At 61.1% G+C, this 17262-nt stretch overlaps 2 protein-coding genes across 14 annotated transcripts in view; both read left to right on the top strand.

The window, feature by feature from the left end:
* The first annotated feature begins 2772 nt into the window (after nt 1-2772).
* On the top strand, nt 2773-15789 carry DENND6B (DENN domain containing 6B). 12 transcript variants are annotated; one of them, XM_027592964.1, is made up of 20 exons: nt 2773-2996; nt 7582-7620; nt 7695-7737; nt 8338-8450; nt 8767-8847; nt 9477-9582; nt 9682-9761; nt 9828-9911; nt 10163-10218; nt 10713-10835; nt 10923-11018; nt 11126-11220; nt 11336-11401; nt 11587-11651; nt 11748-11837; nt 11909-11962; nt 12264-12388; nt 12485-12587; nt 12713-12790; nt 12872-15789. In XM_027592964.1, exons 1-20 carry the CDS (start codon nt 2835-2837, stop codon nt 12992-12994), a joined length of 1782 nt encoding a protein of 593 aa, XP_027448765.1. In that variant the 5' UTR covers nt 2773-2834; the 3' UTR covers nt 12995-15789. The 12 variants fall into 12 exon arrangements, 5 of the variants coding, with proteins under 5 accessions (XP_027448765.1, XP_027448766.1, XP_027448767.1 ...); XM_027592965.1 differs by having other exon boundaries at nt 9849-9911; nt 12264-12373; XM_027592966.1 differs by having other exon boundaries at nt 9849-9911; nt 12264-12373; nt 12716-12790.
* Nucleotides 15790-16469: 680 nt separating this feature from the next.
* PLXNB2 (plexin B2) overlaps nt 16470-17262 on the top strand; it is a 29449-nt gene continuing 28656 nt past the window's right edge. The window contains exon 1 of one of the 2 annotated variants that reach the window (XM_027592961.1): nt 16470-16590. The gene's annotated coding sequence lies outside the window, so the exon portion shown is untranslated. The remainder of the gene's footprint in view (nt 16591-17262) is intronic. The other variant, XM_027592958.1, reaches the window with a different exon arrangement.

The raw sequence follows: 17262 nt of genomic DNA on the forward strand, positions 1-17262 counted from the left end.
ATTTCTGACTTCTGCCTCCCAAACTGTAAGACAATATATCTCTGCTGTTTTAAGCCACCTAGTCTGTATCCATTTGTTACAGCAGCCTTAGGAAAGAGACAGGAACTCCTGGTAAGCATCTCTAACGAACTTCCCTGATTGGCAACATTTCACACCCTTTATCACAACTCATTGGGACATTTAAGTGCCTCCTCTGGGACTCCACTGAGAGAGGACCCTGGAGGCTGGAGGCTGGTTTCCCCCAAACTTTCCCCCCAAGAGTCTTTTCTCTTTGCTGATTTTATTTTGTATCCTTTTACCGCAATAATGATATAATGTAATAATATAGAATGACTATGTGCTGAGTCCTGTGAGCCCTCCTAGCAAATTATTGAACCTGGGTGTGATCTCCCAATTCCCAAGCAATAAAAACATTGCTAAGAAGAATTAGAGAAGACCTAAATAAATGGAGTGAAATGTCATGGCCATGTCATGGTTAGAAGACCAACATTATTAAGATGGCAGTTCTCTCCGAACTGATCTATAGATTGAATGCAATACCCGGGAAAATTTCAGCAGGTGGTCTTTTATTTTTTGTAGAAATTGACAAGCTAGGGGGCACTTAGGTGGCTCAGTCTGTTAAGCATCTGCCTTCGGCTCAGGTCATGATCCCAGGGTCCTGGGATTGAGTCAGGCTCCTTGTTCAGTAGGGAGTTGGCTTCTCTCTCTCCCTCTGCCCTTCCCCCTGTTCGTGTGTTCTCTCTCTTGCTCTGTTCTCTCAAATAAGTAAAATCTTGGGGAGCCTAGGTGGCTCAGTCGTTAAGCATCTGCCTTCGGCTCGGGTCATGATCTCTGGGGTCCTGGGATCGAGCCCTGCATCAGGTTCCCTGTTCAGCAGGAAGCCTTCTCCCTCTCCCACTCCCCCTGTTTGTGTTCCCTCTGTCACTGTGTCTCTGTCAAATAAATAAAACTAAAATCTTTTTTTTTTAAAGATTTTATTTATTCGACAGAGAGAGACACAGTGAGAGAGGGAACACAAGCAGGGGGAGTGGGGGAGGGAGAAGCAGGCTTCCCGCGGAGCGGGGAGGCCGATGCGGGGCTCGATCCCAGGACCCTGGGATCATGACCTGAGCCGAAGGCAGACGCTTAACGACTGAGCCACCCAGGTGCCCCAAAATAAAATCTTTTTTTAAAAAAAGTACTAGTTAATAATACATACTGAAGTATTTAGGGGTGGAGAGCATTGATGTCTACAACTGTCTTTGAAATTAATCTAAAAATAAGATGGACTGATGGAGACACGAAAAGGACAGACGTAGAGATAAGGGTAAAACAGATGTAACAAAATATTAATTACTGATGTAGATTCCAGGTGGTAGGTAAATGGATGGTTGCGGTACAGTTCATTTATCTTTTCTGTATATTTGAACAATTCATAATAGAATACTTGAAAACATTTGATTGCAGGTCACTGTGTAAATGGTAGCAGTTTCTCTATCTTGATTTATAAAATGATGGCATCTTAAGTTCAATGACGTGATCATTGTAAAAGATAACTTTGTGTGTCATCAAATATCTAGGTCCTTCATTTTCCATGCATTTAGGTTGGGTCCATGTGACTAGCTTTGGCCCCTGGACTTTAAGTAGTGATACAGACATCACTTGCGGACCAAGGCAATTAACAACTAGCAGACCTCATTAATCTCCTGTCCACTGCCAGTGACCTGGGAGGCATGCATTCGGGAGGTGCAGACAGTGAAGGAGAGCCACCTGACTCCCCACCAGGCCGTGCGTTCGTGGAAAAGCCACGAGGACTTGGAGGCTGTTGACTCCGGCCTGGGCTAGCTTAGCCTAACTTTGGAGTGGGAGCTTTCATACAAACTCAAATACATACGGCACGTCCGATCAGGTAAGTTACTGTCTTAGCTCCAAACTTGCCCTTCGGCGGTGTGGGGCTGCTGCGGCCTCGGCAGCCACTTTTCGGGGGACACATTTTTGCAGGCCAGGCTCTGCCCAGTGCTAGCGCTCGAGGGAGACGGGAGGCCAGAGGGAGCGGGGACTTGGCCCGGCAACCTCGCGTCTCCATCGCGGCACAGGTGGCTCGAATGATAGTTGTTAAAGGCATTCTATTCGGTTTCGATCGACAGGCCTGAGCGTGCAAGGCAGCCCGGGTCACAGAAATACTGGGGAGCAACGGCCGCAGGAGGAGAGGCAGAGGCGGGCGCGGGCAGCACGCACGGAGGCGCGGCCCTGGAGACAACGATGCCCCGCTCAGGGTTCGGATACGAGCCCAGGACCTGACACCCTGTGCGGACCCCACACCTCGAGGCGACCCCAGGGAGGACAAGAGCGGGAGACCCGGAATCGCTACCAATGTTCCAACTAGGCTGGGCTTCGTGTCGGGCGGCTGGCAGGGTGTCAGCAGCGACCATGCACGTTGGTTGTGAAAGCCGGCCGCGCACGCTCCCGCCAGCCTCCACGCCACACCCTTCTCGGGTTTCCCGGCTCGTCCCAGCTGCGCCCCCGGAAGCCCCAACGCCCGCCTGACCCGACTTCCCAGGGTCTCCCACGGCGCCGCCACCGCCCTCCCGGAAGTTCCTCCTCTTGGCTCCGGCCGCTCTGGCCCGAGCGGGCCCTTCTCGCTGGTGGGCGGGGCGCCGCTCCGCCGCACGGCGCTCCTCCGGCCGCCAGGGGCGCGGAGACCGTGGCAGGGCCCCTCTGGCCCGCGGCGGCCGCTCTACTGCTCCGCGGCGCGGTCCCTTCCGGTGCCAAGGCCGCCGCCTCCGGGCTGTTCCCCCGGCAACGGCTCGGAACCGTTCCCCCGGCAACGCGCGGCGGGCGCAGTCCCCACAGCCATGGACCCGCTGTCCGGCGCCGGGCCTCGCCGGGCTCGCGGCCGCCTGGGCGCGGCGTCCCCCGGAGCGCGGGCTGCGGCGGCGCCCTGGGCGCGCTTCTCGGCCTGGCTGGAGTGCGTGTGCGTGGTCACCTTCGACCTGGAGCTGGGCCAGGCGCTCGAGGTGAGCGGGGCGGCCGGGCGGCGGCGGCGGCGGGGGGGAGGGGGGCCTGCTCTGTAGGCCGCCGGCAGCCCGGGAGCTGTCTGCGCGGGAGGAGCCCTCGGGCCGACCCCCCGGGCGGCCTCCTCCTCCTCCGAAGCCCTGCGCCGGACTTCCCCCCGGGATGCAGGAGACGGGGGCCCTGCACTTGGGATAACCAAAGCGGTGCTCTTGATTTTTCCCGGGAAAATCCGCCTCGTCTTTCTCCTCCGCTCATGAGCTGCGGAACCTCCTCTGCTCGGGTGCTCCAGCCAGAAGCCCGGGGGGCAAGCAGCATCGGAGACGCGTTAGCCCGTTGCCGTCCCCCCTCCTGACTGTCCTTCACAGTCCAAGCTTTGTGGCTCTCCTGCTTAAAATCCTCCCGCACCTCGTCGTCCACGTAGAATCAGACCCAGACTCCTTGTCCCTTTCCAGCCACGCCCGCCGTCCTTCTGTGCGCCAGCGGCAGCCCCCTCACCGGGCCTGGGGAGTTCCCATCCTGGGCAGCCTCCCTTCCTCCGTGCGTCTTCACGCACGGGTGGAAATGTGGCCAACTCAGGGAGGGAGGCCTGTCGGAATGGGCTTGCCTCCGCTCCGAAGGCCGGGGCACAACACCGGGGAGCTGTGGAGAGCTGGGCTTCGCCACACTGTCAGAAGGAACTTTCTGAGAGCCTTAGAGCTAGGACACCCCGGACCGCAGATGGCTGGGACGGGGCTGAACCGCCATTTTCGGGAAGCCAGTGCGGTGGTGGAGGGAAGGGGTGTGTTCTAAGGCTCTGCTGAACCCCGAGAGGCTGTGGGAAATCCGAGTCTTCTAAACAGAAAGGGCCGACCCTTACGGAGGACTTTTGCATCCCAGCACTGTGCCCAGCTCCCTATGGACACCCCATTCCAGCACCGCCATCCCCACCAGGTGCGCATTACTGTAGTAGCCCCACTGGTCGGAGAGACCTGAGCAGAGAGCTGAGATGATCTGCCCCGTGTTACAGAGCCCACGTTCTTGCCGTGGCCCAAATTGCTCCTCAGAAAATCACCAGAAGTTAAGAGATTCTCCTGCTTCCTTAAGGCACTCTCCCGTACATCTTTCTAGAACTTAACCATTTAGAAAGCTAATTCTAGGTGAGTACTGTTAAAGGCTCTGCGTGCTTGGGCTTCGGAGCCTTTGGTGCGGTGACACAGCTCTGGCAGGGGGTGTTGGGGACCCAGGGCCCCTCTAAATCACCAAGTCTGTGTGGGAATTGGGCCATGAATCTATCAGACAGTCCTCATCAGGTTTGCCTCTTGATTGGGGGTTATTTCATTTGAACCTTCCGGGTTTTGAGGAGCACCTGCCCCATGCTCACTTATTCACAGCTTGGACTGCCTGAGCACCGCAAACACCCCAGCATTGTACGAGGTGCTGGGCTGCCTTCCAGGAGCTCATGGCCCGTAGTTGCTCTGTGGACAAATGCAGCTCAGAGGAAGAGGTAGGGCATGGCCAGTCTTGGAGGGTGGGAAGGGGGCAGCCGGGCAGGGGAGAAGAGCCTGCTTCAGGTAACCTCTCCCTCAGAAAAGCCAGTAAAAATAAAGGCAAGGAGCTGTCCATTCATTCGTCCAATAAACCAAGTACTGAGCAGCCAGGCCCTACAGCACCAGTGCTGGACATGGGGAAAGCAGAGTTAGGCGAGAAGACAAGGCCCTGCCCTCCAGGAGTTCACATTCTGTCCTAGAGACAGTGGTTTGGGACCCCCAGCGCACACAGGCTATGGGGGGCAGGGGGGATCCAAGCCGATAGGTACACTGAAGCCTACAGGTGAGGCGGAGGAGGTCAGGCAAGGCCTTGGGGGATGGGGGCGACGGGAACCTGTGGATCAGCCGAGGAGAGGGTCTGGCTCCGCCCTCCCAGCTCTCCGCATCCCAGCACATCTGGGAAGCCTGTGGGGTGAACTCTGGCTGGAGGGCCCAAAGAGGCCCTCTCCACTGGGGTGTTCATGCCCTCCCAGGACATAGCTCCCACACTGCACAGTCCCAGGACCCTTTACAGTCTTAAAAATTATTGACCCCAAAAAGCTTTTTGTATGGGTCATACCTATCAACGTTTACTGTATTAGAAGTTAAAACTGAGAAAATTAGGGGTGCCTGGATGGCTCAGTCGTTAAGCATCTGCCTTCAGCTCAGGTCATGATCCCAGGGTCCCGCTCAGCCAGGCGCCTGCTTCTCCCTCTCCCACTCCCCCTGCTCGTGTTCCCTCTTTAGCTGTTTCTCGCTGTCAAATAAATAAATAAAATCTTTAAGAAAAATGAGAACGTTTAAAATACTTACTAAGCTATTGTAAAAAAACAAATACTGTATGTGTTAATATAAATATTTTCATGAAAACAACCCTATTTTTCAAAACAGAATTTAGTATCATTTGACACTTACACAGACCTTTTTCTTTTTGAAGATTTTATTTATATTTAGTGAGAGAGTGCATGTGAGTGACTAGGCGGAAGGACGGTGGGAGAGGCAGGGGATCTTAGGCAGAATCCTCGCTGAGCATGGAGCCTGATGTTGTGGGGCTTGAACTCAGGACCCGGATGTCATGACCTGACCTGAAACCAAGAGTCGGATGCTTAACCCCCTGAGCCACCCAGACGCCCCCTACTTTTACAAACCTTTTAAGCATCTGGTCAGATAGAAGAGAGCTGGATCCCCACATCAGCTTCTGCTGTGTACCCTGTGCTAGTGTGTGGGGCAGCCTCTGGGAACAGCCCTGCACACAAGTAACAGGATGAGCGTGAAGGAGGCAGCTTTGACGTCGCGGAGTCCTAGAGCTCCCTGGGACACTGAAGCGCTGTCCTAGAGAGGTGCCTTCTCGAAGGACACGTGGCTACATCTGTCTTCCTCAGGGATGGCTGGGCTCCAGGAGCAGCACTGGTGCTGGCTGGCTCAGCAGAAACAAGGCCTTTGTGGGCCTGGGAGGATAGGGTCCTCGGGCAGCACAACTCCTTGCTTTCTGCCTGACGGCCGGCTCCATTCCTTTCCTCCTTGAGGCATGGCTCAACTTGGCCTTCCCTTTGGTCTCTGCTCCCAGGAGAAGCTGCACCAGGCCATAAACATGGGTTCCCTGGCCATGGATGCAGAGGCCAACGTGGCCTGCTTTGATGCTGCAAGACTCCTGTGGCTGTCAGACCAGATTCGGACCCCTGACCTCAGTGTGAGGCCCATTGCCCCAGCTGCCAGGCACCCGCCTTTTCTTGGCCCTCTTTGACACGGACACCTGAGGGCTTGGCTGAGTGGTCCTGTGGCTCCTGCCCCTCCTGGGGCTGTCCCAAGGTGCCTCTGTGGGTCTGGTCCCGTAGACAAATCCCTTTCAGCTCCTGTCCCTTCTCTTAACCCTTCCTTCTTGTTGCCCCCTGAGCTGACATCTCCTTGAGGTCTCTGCACGACCTTCCTGTTCTGTTCTACCTCCACGATGTGTTTTCGGACACATCGCAGATACTGTATTTGGTGAGGGTGTACTCGCTGCCGCGGCCAGGACTCCCTGTCCTCAGGACGCTGGTGTGCGGCAGAGGGGACAGAAGCGAGGCACAGCGGCCCGAGCAAAAGGACAAGAAGCTGCATCATTCTAACGTGGCACTGCCCTCTATTGGGGGTTCAGCCAACACCCCAGGAGAAGCCTCATTTCAGCTAAAACCCAGCTCCTCCTCAGTGTTGAATTTTGGAGGACAGGGCAAGTAGGGGCTGCCTCTATGCAAGCCCGAGGCTCCTGACCCCCTGTGGACTCCCAGCACTGCCCCTTCCAGAGAGCACAGGTCAGGGCAACAGCAAAGCCTAAGGCACCCCCGCTCCCCAGAAGACACCTCAGAGGCCCACTGGGAGTGAGGGCTATGGGGCCACCTGCCTCTTTGGTACCCTACAACGAAATCCATTCTGGCCTTGGGCCTGTGCATAGAGCTGCTGAGCCTGAGAGCCAGGCCTCAGCCCGCTGCTCCTCTAGGATGTGGCCTGCTCCTAGATCCCTGAGGGCCTGCTGTTGACCCTGCTGGGGCCCAGGGTGCTCTCCTAGGGTTCTTGCTCCGGGGGGAGGGGTACAGGCCAGAAGGTCCCGGGTCCCTGACTAGCAGAGGTTGAGGTGACAGCACGCAAGGTGCTGTCAACAGGCATGGGTGCCACGGTCTTAGTGACATCTGAGGCCAGACCAGGACATGAGGAAGCCAGCCAGGCCCTATCTTGGGGAGCAAGCCTGGGGGAATGGTGCAGGCTAAGACCCTCTGGCTGAGTAGAGGCGTCCCGGAGGTGGAGGGAAGGGGAGGCGGAGGCCAGCAGGCAGATCCCTGTGATCACACTCTAGAGGAGAGAGGAGGCCACGGGAGGGCTCTCAAAACCACCTTCTGAAGCTGGGGGACAGGAGAGGCGGGGAGGCCCGGCCACAGTCCGCATGAGGGGTGTGAGAAGGAGTTGGGGAACTGGCCCCGGTGTGGGAGCCAAGACAAGGGAAGGATAGAGTGGTCTCATGCTGAAAGGGCCCAGAGGAGGAGGTGGGGGGCAGGACCAGCACGGCAGCCCCTGCCCAGCTGATGGTACCAAGTGCTCTGTGTCCCTGCAGCTGGTGTACCCCAGTGACTTCCGGCTCACGGACAAGGAGGTGGGTCCTGGCCCTCCTGGGAGCAGACGTGGCCCTGAATTGAGCCAGCCCTCACCCGGTTTCCTGTGTTTCAGAAAAGCAGCATCTGCTACCTGTCCTTCCCTGACTCCCACTCAGGTAGGCAGCCCCAACTGGGACATTGGCTCTGGGGCTGGGGAGTGGGTAACAGGTGGAAGGTGGGAAATATGGCTGTCCAGGGGGCCCTGTGGCCCGGGCCTGGGCATGACCACCACCAGCGTCACTGCCTGTCCATGCCAGCCCCACTGCCTGCTCCATGGAGGCACCCAGAACTCCACCCTGCAGCAGTTGTGGTTCGGTGCCCCCGATTTTCAAGGAAAGAGTGTCTCTGGGCAGAGTGATCAGTGGGGTCTGGTCCCTTTCATCCCACCACAGTGGCCACCAGGAACTGGGTCCTGGCCTTTGCTCTTCTCCGGGGCTTAGGTGTCCAGGCAGCCCTGTTTTTCTGTCACAGAGCAGCTGACTGGGCCCCACTGGGGTGGGGTCTCCCAGTGTCCTCTCTGTGCTAGCTGACTGTACCGATGTGTGCTGTGTTTATTTTGAAACTCTCAGGTACAGGAATTAAGGGCACAGCCTTCCTCGAAGGCTGGGCTTTCTCTCTGGGGTGTTTACAGCCCAGTCTCTGGTCCCTTCCCCGGCATGCTGGCAGGAGAGGTCCCAGCCCTGACATGGGCTGGTGGGGGCTGCCTCCCCTTCCAGGCTGCCTCGGAGACACTCAGTTCAGCTTCCGCATTCGGCAGTGTGGCAGACAGAAGAGTCCATGGCATGCCGAGGACTGGCACTACAACAGTGGGGCGCCCGTGTCGTTGCAAGTGAGTGTGGGCAGCCTCTCCCCAGAGGCCAGGGTTGGGCAGTGGGAACAGCCAGTAGGATTTCCAGTGCTGCAAGCCCCGCCGCCCCGTGGGACTGGCACCCCAGCCTGCATTGGGGGTGGGCTAGCTCTCCCAGGCCTCTGAGCTACTGACCACTGTCCCCGCAGAGATGTTCCCTGTCGAGGTGTTGGCCACCTTCTGAGCCAAGGACCCCCAGGCCTGACCCCCATGGCTGTAGCAGTCTTGGCAGGAGGTCTGGGTGGGCGGGAGGGAACCTGGGCAGTGGACTCGGCCCGGCTGACACTGTTCCTTCCAGAGGGAGCCAGCACACTACTTTGGTTACGTGTACTTCAGGCAGGTGAAGGACAGCTCCGTGAAGAGGGGCTACTTCCAGAAGGTGAGCCACCTCACTGCTCTGGGGTGGTGCTGCCGTGAGTCAGGGCTGGTGGCCATCAGGCTAGGGGTCCTGAGCCTCCAGAAACGCCCACTCCTCCTGAAGCGCCTCGCCACTTGGCACTGGGCAGAACTCACTGCCCTGGGCCATGTAGGCCGCCCTGCCTGGGCAGCAGGTGAGGGGTTGGGGGACGGGTGCTGCTGTACCCAGCTCTCCTGCTGGCCCTTTGGGGAGTGGGCCCTGCTGCCCTGCCTTGCCCGGCACAGCACCCTGGCCCTCTGTCTCTGAGCTCAGGATATCCCTGCTTCTTGCTGCTGACTGGGGAGGGGCCCTTGTCACCCGTCCAAGATTAGGACAACTTCCATCTTGAACTCAGACACCATAAGCAAAAGCTGCTTGACTCCTCGGGAGATCATCCCAGAAATCTTGGCCATGTGCATTTCCCTTTGAAGGCCCAGGGCCCAGCTGTCATCTGAGGTTTCCCTGCCTTGTCTGAGGCAGGCTTTGGGTTTTCTTCTAATAACTCCGGGGTCCAAGTTGGCCCATTCCTATGGGGTTTGTGGGATGCACTTCCCTGGGCAGACTCTGGATGAGTCTGGGATTCCATCTCACTGGCCCTGTGGGCCCTGCAGTCTCTGGTGCTGGTGTCCCGCCTGCCGTTTGTCCGGCTATTCCAGGCGCTCCTGAGCCTGATTGCCCCCGAGTACTTCGACAAGTTGGCCCCCTGCCTGGAAGCGGGTGAGTGGCTGTCAGGTGCCGCCAGCGTGCTTTCACCGTCCCAGCCACAGCCCCCAGTGGCTTCGACAGGCTCCTGACGCTAGTCCCCTGTGCCCACAGTGTGCAGTGAGATTGACCAGTGGCCAGCCCCTATGCCTGGGCAGACCCTGAACCTGCCTGTTATGGGAGTCGTCCTCCAGGTGAGGGCTGGCCGTCGGGGGAGGGAAGGCGCCAGGTTTACGGAGACACCCACGCCCATCTGGCAGCTACTCCCTTTTGCCCTCCAGGTTCACGTCCCGTCCAGGGTGGACAGGCCTGAGCACAGTCCTCCGAAGCAGTGTAGCCATGAGGTGGGGGCCCTGTTCCTGGGTCGGAGGTGCCACACCTCCCACCTCCCCAGGCCTCCTGCCCTCCCTAGGGGCCTGCCTGCATCTTGCTGTGGGGCTAGGTGCCCCCCACCCTCTCCAGTGCTGTGGGGGTGGGGAGCTGCGCAGGGCAGGGGCTATAGCCCCCAGGAGTCTCCTGGGGTGAGAGGTGCTGCTTGGGGCTTGCAGGGTGCCAGCCTTGCCCTCGGCCTGACCCCACCCGCTCCTCCTCTCAGAACCTGCTGCCCGCCCCTGTGGTCCTCACCAGCGTCCATGAACTGGACCTGTTCAGGTGAGGCCTGTAGGCTGCTGCCTGTTGCCTGAGTAGGTGGTCAGGGGACCTGTGAGGTAAAGCCTGTGCAGGGTGGGGGCTGCCAGAGGGACGGCCTATCAGAAGTGAACCCTTGGCCAGTTCCATGAGGGAGCGTTGTGCAGAAGAGAAGCCCAGGGCCCTGCTGCCTCTACCCAGAGGGCAGGAAGGTGTCAGAAGTCAGGTGCAGGGAAGGGAGCTGCTGCCTTGGGAGATACTCACTGCTCCTCTCCAGGAAAGTCTGTGAGGGAGCCAGGCTTCAGAGACCCAGCTGCCCTGTGCTGCCGGCTTATGCGTGGGGGTGCAGGGCCAGGTGCGTCGTCGGAGTGTGGGGCGGCCCTAGGCACCCCCTCAGTATCTTCAGAGGTCCTCGCGGCTTTCCTCCAGGGCAGTGTTCACCTAGAGCTAGACCTGCCAGGGGCAGGGAGGGTCAGGGCTGGGAGCCCCCACCCCTGCTGACTGGAGGCTGGCACTAGGTGCTTCCAGCCTGTGCTGACCCACGTGCAGACTCTGTGGGAGCTCATGCTCCTCGGGGAGCCCCTGGTGGTCCTGGCACCCTCGCCCGCCATGTCCTCAGAGATGGTGCTGGCCTTAATCAGGTAGGCTGGGTGGCAGAGGGAGGGGGTCGGGGGCACCTGAGCGGCCCTGGCTCTGCTTATAGCTCGGGCTGTGCCCCCGCCCCGCAGCTGTCTGCAGCCCCTCAAGTTCTGCTGTGACTACCGCCCCTACTTCACCATCCATGACAGCGAGTTCAAGGAGTTCACCACGCGCACGCAGGCCCCGTAAGTGCCCGGTCCATGCCCCGTCCTCCACCCGGGCCCCACCACCCTGGGCCTGCCTCTGCCCCTTCTCTCTCTCTCTCTCTCTCTCTTTTCTCTCCTCTCTCTAGACCAAACGTGGTCCTGGGAGTCACAAACCCTTTCTTTATCAAAACACTCCAGCACTGGCCCCACATCCTCCGTGTTGGAGAGCCCAAGATGTCAGGTGAGGCTGGCCTGTCTTCTGCCCGGGGGACCTGGGGAGGTGGGGCCTGGAGGGCTCTGAGCCTGTGGCGGGTGGAGCTGCGGCACTGAGGCCCAGCGCTGGGTGTGTTCTGTAGGGGATCTTCCTAAGCAGGTCAAGCTGAAAAAGCCCTCTAGGCTGAAGACCCTTGACACCAAGCCAGGTGTGTGCCCCTTGGGCCGGAACCCCTGCTCTCCTCCAGAACCCAGGCAGTGGGCTCTGAGTTCTCAGGGAACCTTCTTTGCTTCACCCGGTTGGAGGTGGGCATAGATGTGCAGTCCCAGCCAAAGGGGGTGGGGCTATAGGGGGAGGCCCTTCGGGACAGGGCCAGCTCTGCCCTCCTGCCAGGCCTCTACACCACGTACTCGGCCCACCTCCACCGGGACAAGGCACTGCTCAAGCGGCTGCTCAAGGTATAGGCTGGGGGAGGCCGGAGGCGGGGGTTGGGGTGTGCTTGCTCTGTGTAAAGGGCTGCATTGGAGTTGAGCCCATGCCTCCCCTTCCCTTAGGGGCTGCAGAAGAAGAGGCCCTGGGACACACAGACAGCACTGCTGAGAAGGCACCTCCTGGAGCTCACGCAGAGCTTCATCATCCCCCTGGTGAGGCCCAGGGCAGGAGGGGGATGGGGGCAGAGGGCCATGGCCCCAGGCTCACTCCCCTCCCCCACCAGGAGCACTACATGGCCAGCCTCATGCCCCTGCAGAAGAGCATCACACCCTGGAAGGTGCGGGTCCAGGTGGCAGTCTGGGGAAGGCCTGGGAGGGAGGGAGGGAAAGAGGGAGGGAGGAGGTCATTGGGTGTGCAGGAGTCCCCAGGGTTCTAGGCTGTCCCCACACATGCCAGACATCCCTCATAGGACAGAAAAATGGGGGCCACACATGAGGGGCTCTGTCCCGGGAAGGGTGGGGGCTGTGGGTCCTCATGTGGCTGAGGAGTGTGGCAAGGAAGGGTCCTGGCCAGCTGAGGGGCAGGGCTTGTGAGGTTGTGTCCCCCACCAACCTGGGCTCACCAGGCCCCTGTCTCAGACTCCTCCCCAGATCCGCCCTTTCCGCCAGGATGACTTCCTGCGTAGCCTGGAGCACGCAGGGCCCCAGCTCACCTGCATCCTCAAGGGCGACTGGCTGGGCCTCTACAGGTGGGTGGATGGCAGGTAGGGTCCTGAGGCTCCTGCAGTGGTTGGTGCAGACTGCCCTTGTACGTGGGGTCACGGGGTCAGCCCACAGCTGCTGCATCTTGCCACCCACAGGCGGTTTTTCAAATCCCCCCACTTTGACGGCTGGTACCGGCAGCGGCACAAAGAGATGGCCCAGAAGCTGGAGGCCTTGCACCTTGAGGCTATCTGTGAGGCGGTAAGGGGGAGCTGGGGCTGGGGGAGGAGGTGGGGGCATGCATGCCCAGAGCAGGGGCTGGCGGGGAGTGGGGCACAGGGGCAGAGTGAGGGCCTTGGTGGTGGATGGCTCCATCTTGTCCCCAGCAGAACATCGAGACTTGGATGAAGGACAAGTCTGAGGTGGAGGTCGTGGACCTGGTCCTGAAACTTCGGGAGAAGCTGGTGAGATGCCTCCTGGCCCTGTCCAGCCTCCACTAGCCAGATGTGGGGGTCGCCTGCCCCTGACCACCGCTGCCCCTGCAGGTGCAGGCACAGGGCCACCAGCTCCCAGTGAAGGAGGCAGCACTGCAGCGGGCACAGCTGCACATCGAGACCGTCATCGGCTCTTTGCCCAAGGACCTGCAGGCTGTCCTGTGCCCTCCCTAGGACAGGGCCAAGGGGCAAGGTCCAGGGGCCTGGGTCTGGCCAAGCTTCCTTCTCCTCGGTGAGAGGTGGCCCCAGCCAGGCACGAGCTCCCGACCTGAGCTCCCCGCAGCTGCTCTCTAGCCTTGGCTGTCCCCGTCGGCACCCGTGTTGTTCCAGCAGTAAAGGTGGCATTTGGAACCACAGCCTGGCCCCTGACTGTTGGATCACGTGCTGGCCAGAGCCTTACCTCCCCCTGGGTCCCACCTGCCTGCTGCAGGGCCCCAAGGCTGGGAGGCGGGGCTGGCTTGGAACCCTCCCTGCTCTGGGCACAGGGCCACCCGCCCCCTGTGGTGCCCACCTGCCCAAGCCCTGGGGCCCCAGGCCTTGTATTGGATGTGTCCTTTAGCCCCACTAGGCCGCCCAGCCCAAGACGGAAGGAGGCAGCTGTTAGGCGGACACCTCTTCTCACATGGCCAGCCAGCCGTCTGGCAGGGTGCGGGGGAACCAGGATACTTGGCTGTTATGGTCATTGGCTGGGGTGGGGCAGAGGCCTGTTTGCGGGGCGGAGCTCTGCCCTGTAGTTTGTTGGGAGGCTGCCAGGAGGGTCTGGGGCATCGTCCTGGGTCCCGACTCTTGGAGCACCCGGCCGGCCCCCTTCCGTGTACTCTGCCCAGTGCTGCTGCTTGTCTGACAGGCACTCGAGCTGCCTGCCTCCCGTGTGTCCATCCACCCCCTTGCGCAGCCGGAGGGGTTTGGGACTCTAGACTTACTGGAGGCCCTCAGCTGCAGCCCTCCATAGCTGCTGCAGCCTGGAGCAGCGGGCTCCTCTGCACGGAGCGGAAGGGCCCTCAAAGGTGCTAACCTACCCAGTGTGGCACGGTGCAGTGCTGGGCCTGGTGGAACCCAGTGGCTTAGCACAGGGTGACGGCATCGTCAGCCCGCGGGAGGGTGGGCGTGAGGTGCGAACCCAGCGTTGTGAGCCTGCAGGTAAGTCTCCCGACCTCCAGCCCTCACCTCAGACCCCTCATCTGAGCCGCGAGGCTGTGTGGATGTCTGACTGGGCTCTGCCCCACGGGGCCTGAACGGGGCTCGGCCGTCTCCCTGAGTGCAGGCCCAGGGAGGTGCTACCCCTTCTCCTGAGTGGCTGCCAAGGGAGTGCTCACTGGCCGCGGCTCTCCCTGCTCTGAGCTTGGCAGGGCCGCGGGGTGCGTGGCACGGCTCTCAGAAACACCGCTTTCGACTCATCCCCCTGACAGTGGCCTAGGACAGCCTGTCTGAACCCAGTGTGGGGCAGGGTCCGAGGGCATGGCTGTTAATGGAACAGAACAGAATAGTGCCCGACGGGCAGCAGACCCAGGTTTGCAGACAAAATCGGCTGGAGCTGGGGAGTAGGAGGCCCCATGGTGGCCCAAGATGCTGCTCTGGGCAGCCTGCCCTGGCTGGCTGGTGTGGAGGGGTGACCTCCTCACCCGGGATGTGGTCTTGAAGGGGGTCTGCAAAGATGCCAGCACCTTTCTTGTGGCTGGCTGGTGCTTGCGTGTGCCTTCTAGGGCCAGGGCCAGTCCTAGGCCCCCCGAGCGCTATGGCTGCAAGGTGTGTGGGAGGCTTGGGAAGTTGACCTGGGTCCTGCTCACAACGGTGACCCCAGACATCACTCTAGCTTGTGCTTGAGTGTCCAAGCACTGGGCAGCCACTTCACGCGGTTTTTGGAGGTCTGCTGCAGGGAAGGGGCAGTGAGGGGGCCTCCTCCAAGCCACCAGGGACCTTGGCCACCATCAGTCCAGGATGGCCCAACCAGGTTCTCCCAATTCCCTGAGTACCACCCCCCTGGGGATTTGAGGGCTGTGTTTTGGGCCCCATGGCTGTCCCTCACAGCAGTTCATCCTAAGGACCACTGTGGGCAGGAGCTCCGGGGAGGGACTCCAGGCAGGGTGGGCAGCGCAGCCCGGGGTGGAGAACCCAAGGCTGAAGTGGAGAGGTGTGAGGGAGCACGTCTCCTGGAGTGCCTGGGGCCATGAAGGGTCCCTCTTCCTCACAGCCTAACCTCTCTGCACAGAGGTGGCCTCGGGTGGGGGCTCTGTGGGAGCCTGGCATGAAGTCCTGCCGGCTCTGTTCTGTCCCCCACAAGCTCCCTTGTTCCCTCCTAGGATCAGGCCAGCTCTGGTTTGGCTGAGTTTCTGGCCCCCAGCAGGCCCCCAGCAGACAGTGAGGGGGAGGGGGCAGACAGATGAGGCCCTCCTGCCCCTGTCACCCGGATCAGAGCCCCAAGGGCAGGAGGGCCCCCAGAAGCAGGAGCCAGCTGGTCCAAGAGGGTGTTGTGCTTGGTCGCTGAGGCCTCTTGAGGTTGGAGGGGCTGTGTGCTTGTGGCCGTGGGGGACTTGTCAGCCACACCAGGGCCAGGAAGGACAGTCCTCACCCCCGTGCTTCCTGTGCTTTATTTAAACATTCCCTTTTAGTCTGGGATAGTGGCCTTCCCACATTTCTGGTATTAAAATATCCTTTAGTGATAATGCCTCTTTTAACTTCCTTTTTTGATTAAAAAAAAAGTTGGCGTTCTTGTCAGACCCTGGTAGTTTTAGGGGTCCTCTGCAGTGGGGACTGGGTGGGCCTCTTGGTGTGACTGTGGTTCGGGGCTGCCGGAGGGAAGGTTTGGCCTGGTTGGTTGGGGGTGGCCAGCAGCTGAGATGTTGGGAGGACTGAAGGACATGCTCCTAAGGGCTTCATCTGGTTGGAGTTCTTGATCACTGGGGGCAGGTCTCAGGGTGGAGGGAGCTGGAGGAAGTGAACAGTCTGCGCGGGGGCGGGGGGCGGCGGCGTCCTGGTGTAGGAGTGCTGGTTAGGGTTTGGGAAACAGTCCCTTGTCTTCCCTGGGTCCCCAACTGCTGCTCACCCCACCCATCCTGTGTGACGGGAGACGGCAGGTGAGGGGCAGCAAGCGCTCACAGGACAGCTGGCCCCACGGGGAGGGTGCCCACCTCTTCTCAAGTCCAGGCACACAAACCCCTGGTGCTGGTCCTGGGGGCGGCTCCCTAAAGGCCCTCTGGGAGGCAGCAGGCGCACCTCTAACCCTAAGAGGTTGGGGGGCTGAGGCTCCAGGGAACTGGTCAGGGCGCAGCAGTCCCCGGCCCGCGGGGACAGCAGGGGATGCGGCAGGCCTGAACCCAATCTGGTGGTGGCCGTGGTGCCCGATGGCGCCCGAACCGCGAGGTGGCTGGGGCAGGGGTGGCTCGGGGCGCTCCCAGGCGGTGCCCGGCCCAGGGGCGCGCCCTGCCTGCCCGAGAACCTGGGCTCGAACCCGGCCGAACCTATCCCGCGACGCGGTGGGCTCTGTGTGGCCGCGGGGCGCGGGGCGCGCCCTTCCCTCCTTCCCCTTTCCCCCTCCTCCCTCCCCGCCCCTCCCTCTCCTCACTCTCCGTCCCTCCCTCCTCCTCCGCCTCCTCCCTCTCGCTCCTCTACCCCGCCCTCCCCCTCTCCCCGTCGGGGGCGGGGCCGCTGCTCCCGCGCGCTCCGGCCCCTCCTCGGCCACACAAAGGCCCGTCTCCATGGCAGCCGCGCGGGCCGGAGCGCAGCGCCGATCGCGGCCCGGGCGCCATCGAGCCTCGGCGGCGGACGTGCAGGTACCGCGGTGGGGGTACAGGGCCCACGGTGCGCCCGCGCGGGTCGGGGGGCTTCGCCGTCAGCGCCGCTCGGTCCCAGTCTGCGCGCTCTGAGCGCGGGGACCCGGGGCAGCTGCTGCTCCGCGGGCGGCGATCGGGCCTCGGCCGCAGTCCGTGTGCCCTCGGCTCTTCCAGGTGGCCGGCGAGGCCCGCGGCGCCGGGGCGGGTGGGGGGAGGTTCGGGCCTGGCCCGGCCGAGGGTCTCCAGCCCGGCGCAGCGCTCTCTGGACCGCTTGGACCCCTTCTGGTTCCTGATCGTCCCTCCCCGCCCATGCCTCCCACCTCTCCAGACACCGAGATCTGTGGGCAGGGCTGCAATTGTCCCTGTTGTGCAAGAGCTCGGGGGCCCCCACCCACCTGCCCCCAGCCCGGCAGCAGTTACAGGGTGGCTGAGCCCAGGCTTCCCCAGAGGGCTGGACCTGCAGTCAGGGCTTAGCAACCCTCCCCTTGCACACCCGCTGGGGCTCCTTGTAAGGACCACCCTGTGATCTCCCTGGTCTCTGCTTGGCTGGGTGTAGAAGGTGGGAGCAAGGGTTCCGGGGTGGAACTAAGGGCAGCTAAGTCTCGGTGGCCCTGGGCCTGCCTTCTCCACAGGGCCTGCTAAGGCGGTTCCTGGTGTGCTTAATTGGCATAG

This window comes from Zalophus californianus, chromosome 9 (genome assembly GCF_009762305.2).
Source record: "Zalophus californianus isolate mZalCal1 chromosome 9, mZalCal1.pri.v2, whole genome shotgun sequence".
NCBI classification, from domain to species: domain Eukaryota; kingdom Metazoa; phylum Chordata; class Mammalia; order Carnivora; family Otariidae; genus Zalophus; species Zalophus californianus.

What these genes read in the sequence shown, in the direction of transcription:
- DENND6B (XM_027592963.1), top strand. Translation starts at nt 2,835, where the DNA reads ATGGACCCGCTGTCCGGCGCCGGGCCTCGCCGGGCTCGCGGCCGCCTG. An exon ending in ACCACGCGCACGCAGGCCCC is followed by an intron (nt 11,019 to 11,125) that starts GTAAGTGCCCGG and finishes TCCTCTCTCTAG; the next exon opens with ACCAAACGTGGTCCTGGGAG. An exon ending in TTGAGGCTATCTGTGAGGCG is followed by an intron (nt 12,588 to 12,715) that starts GTAAGGGGGAGC and finishes TGTCCCCAGCAG; the next exon opens with AACATCGAGACTTGGATGAA.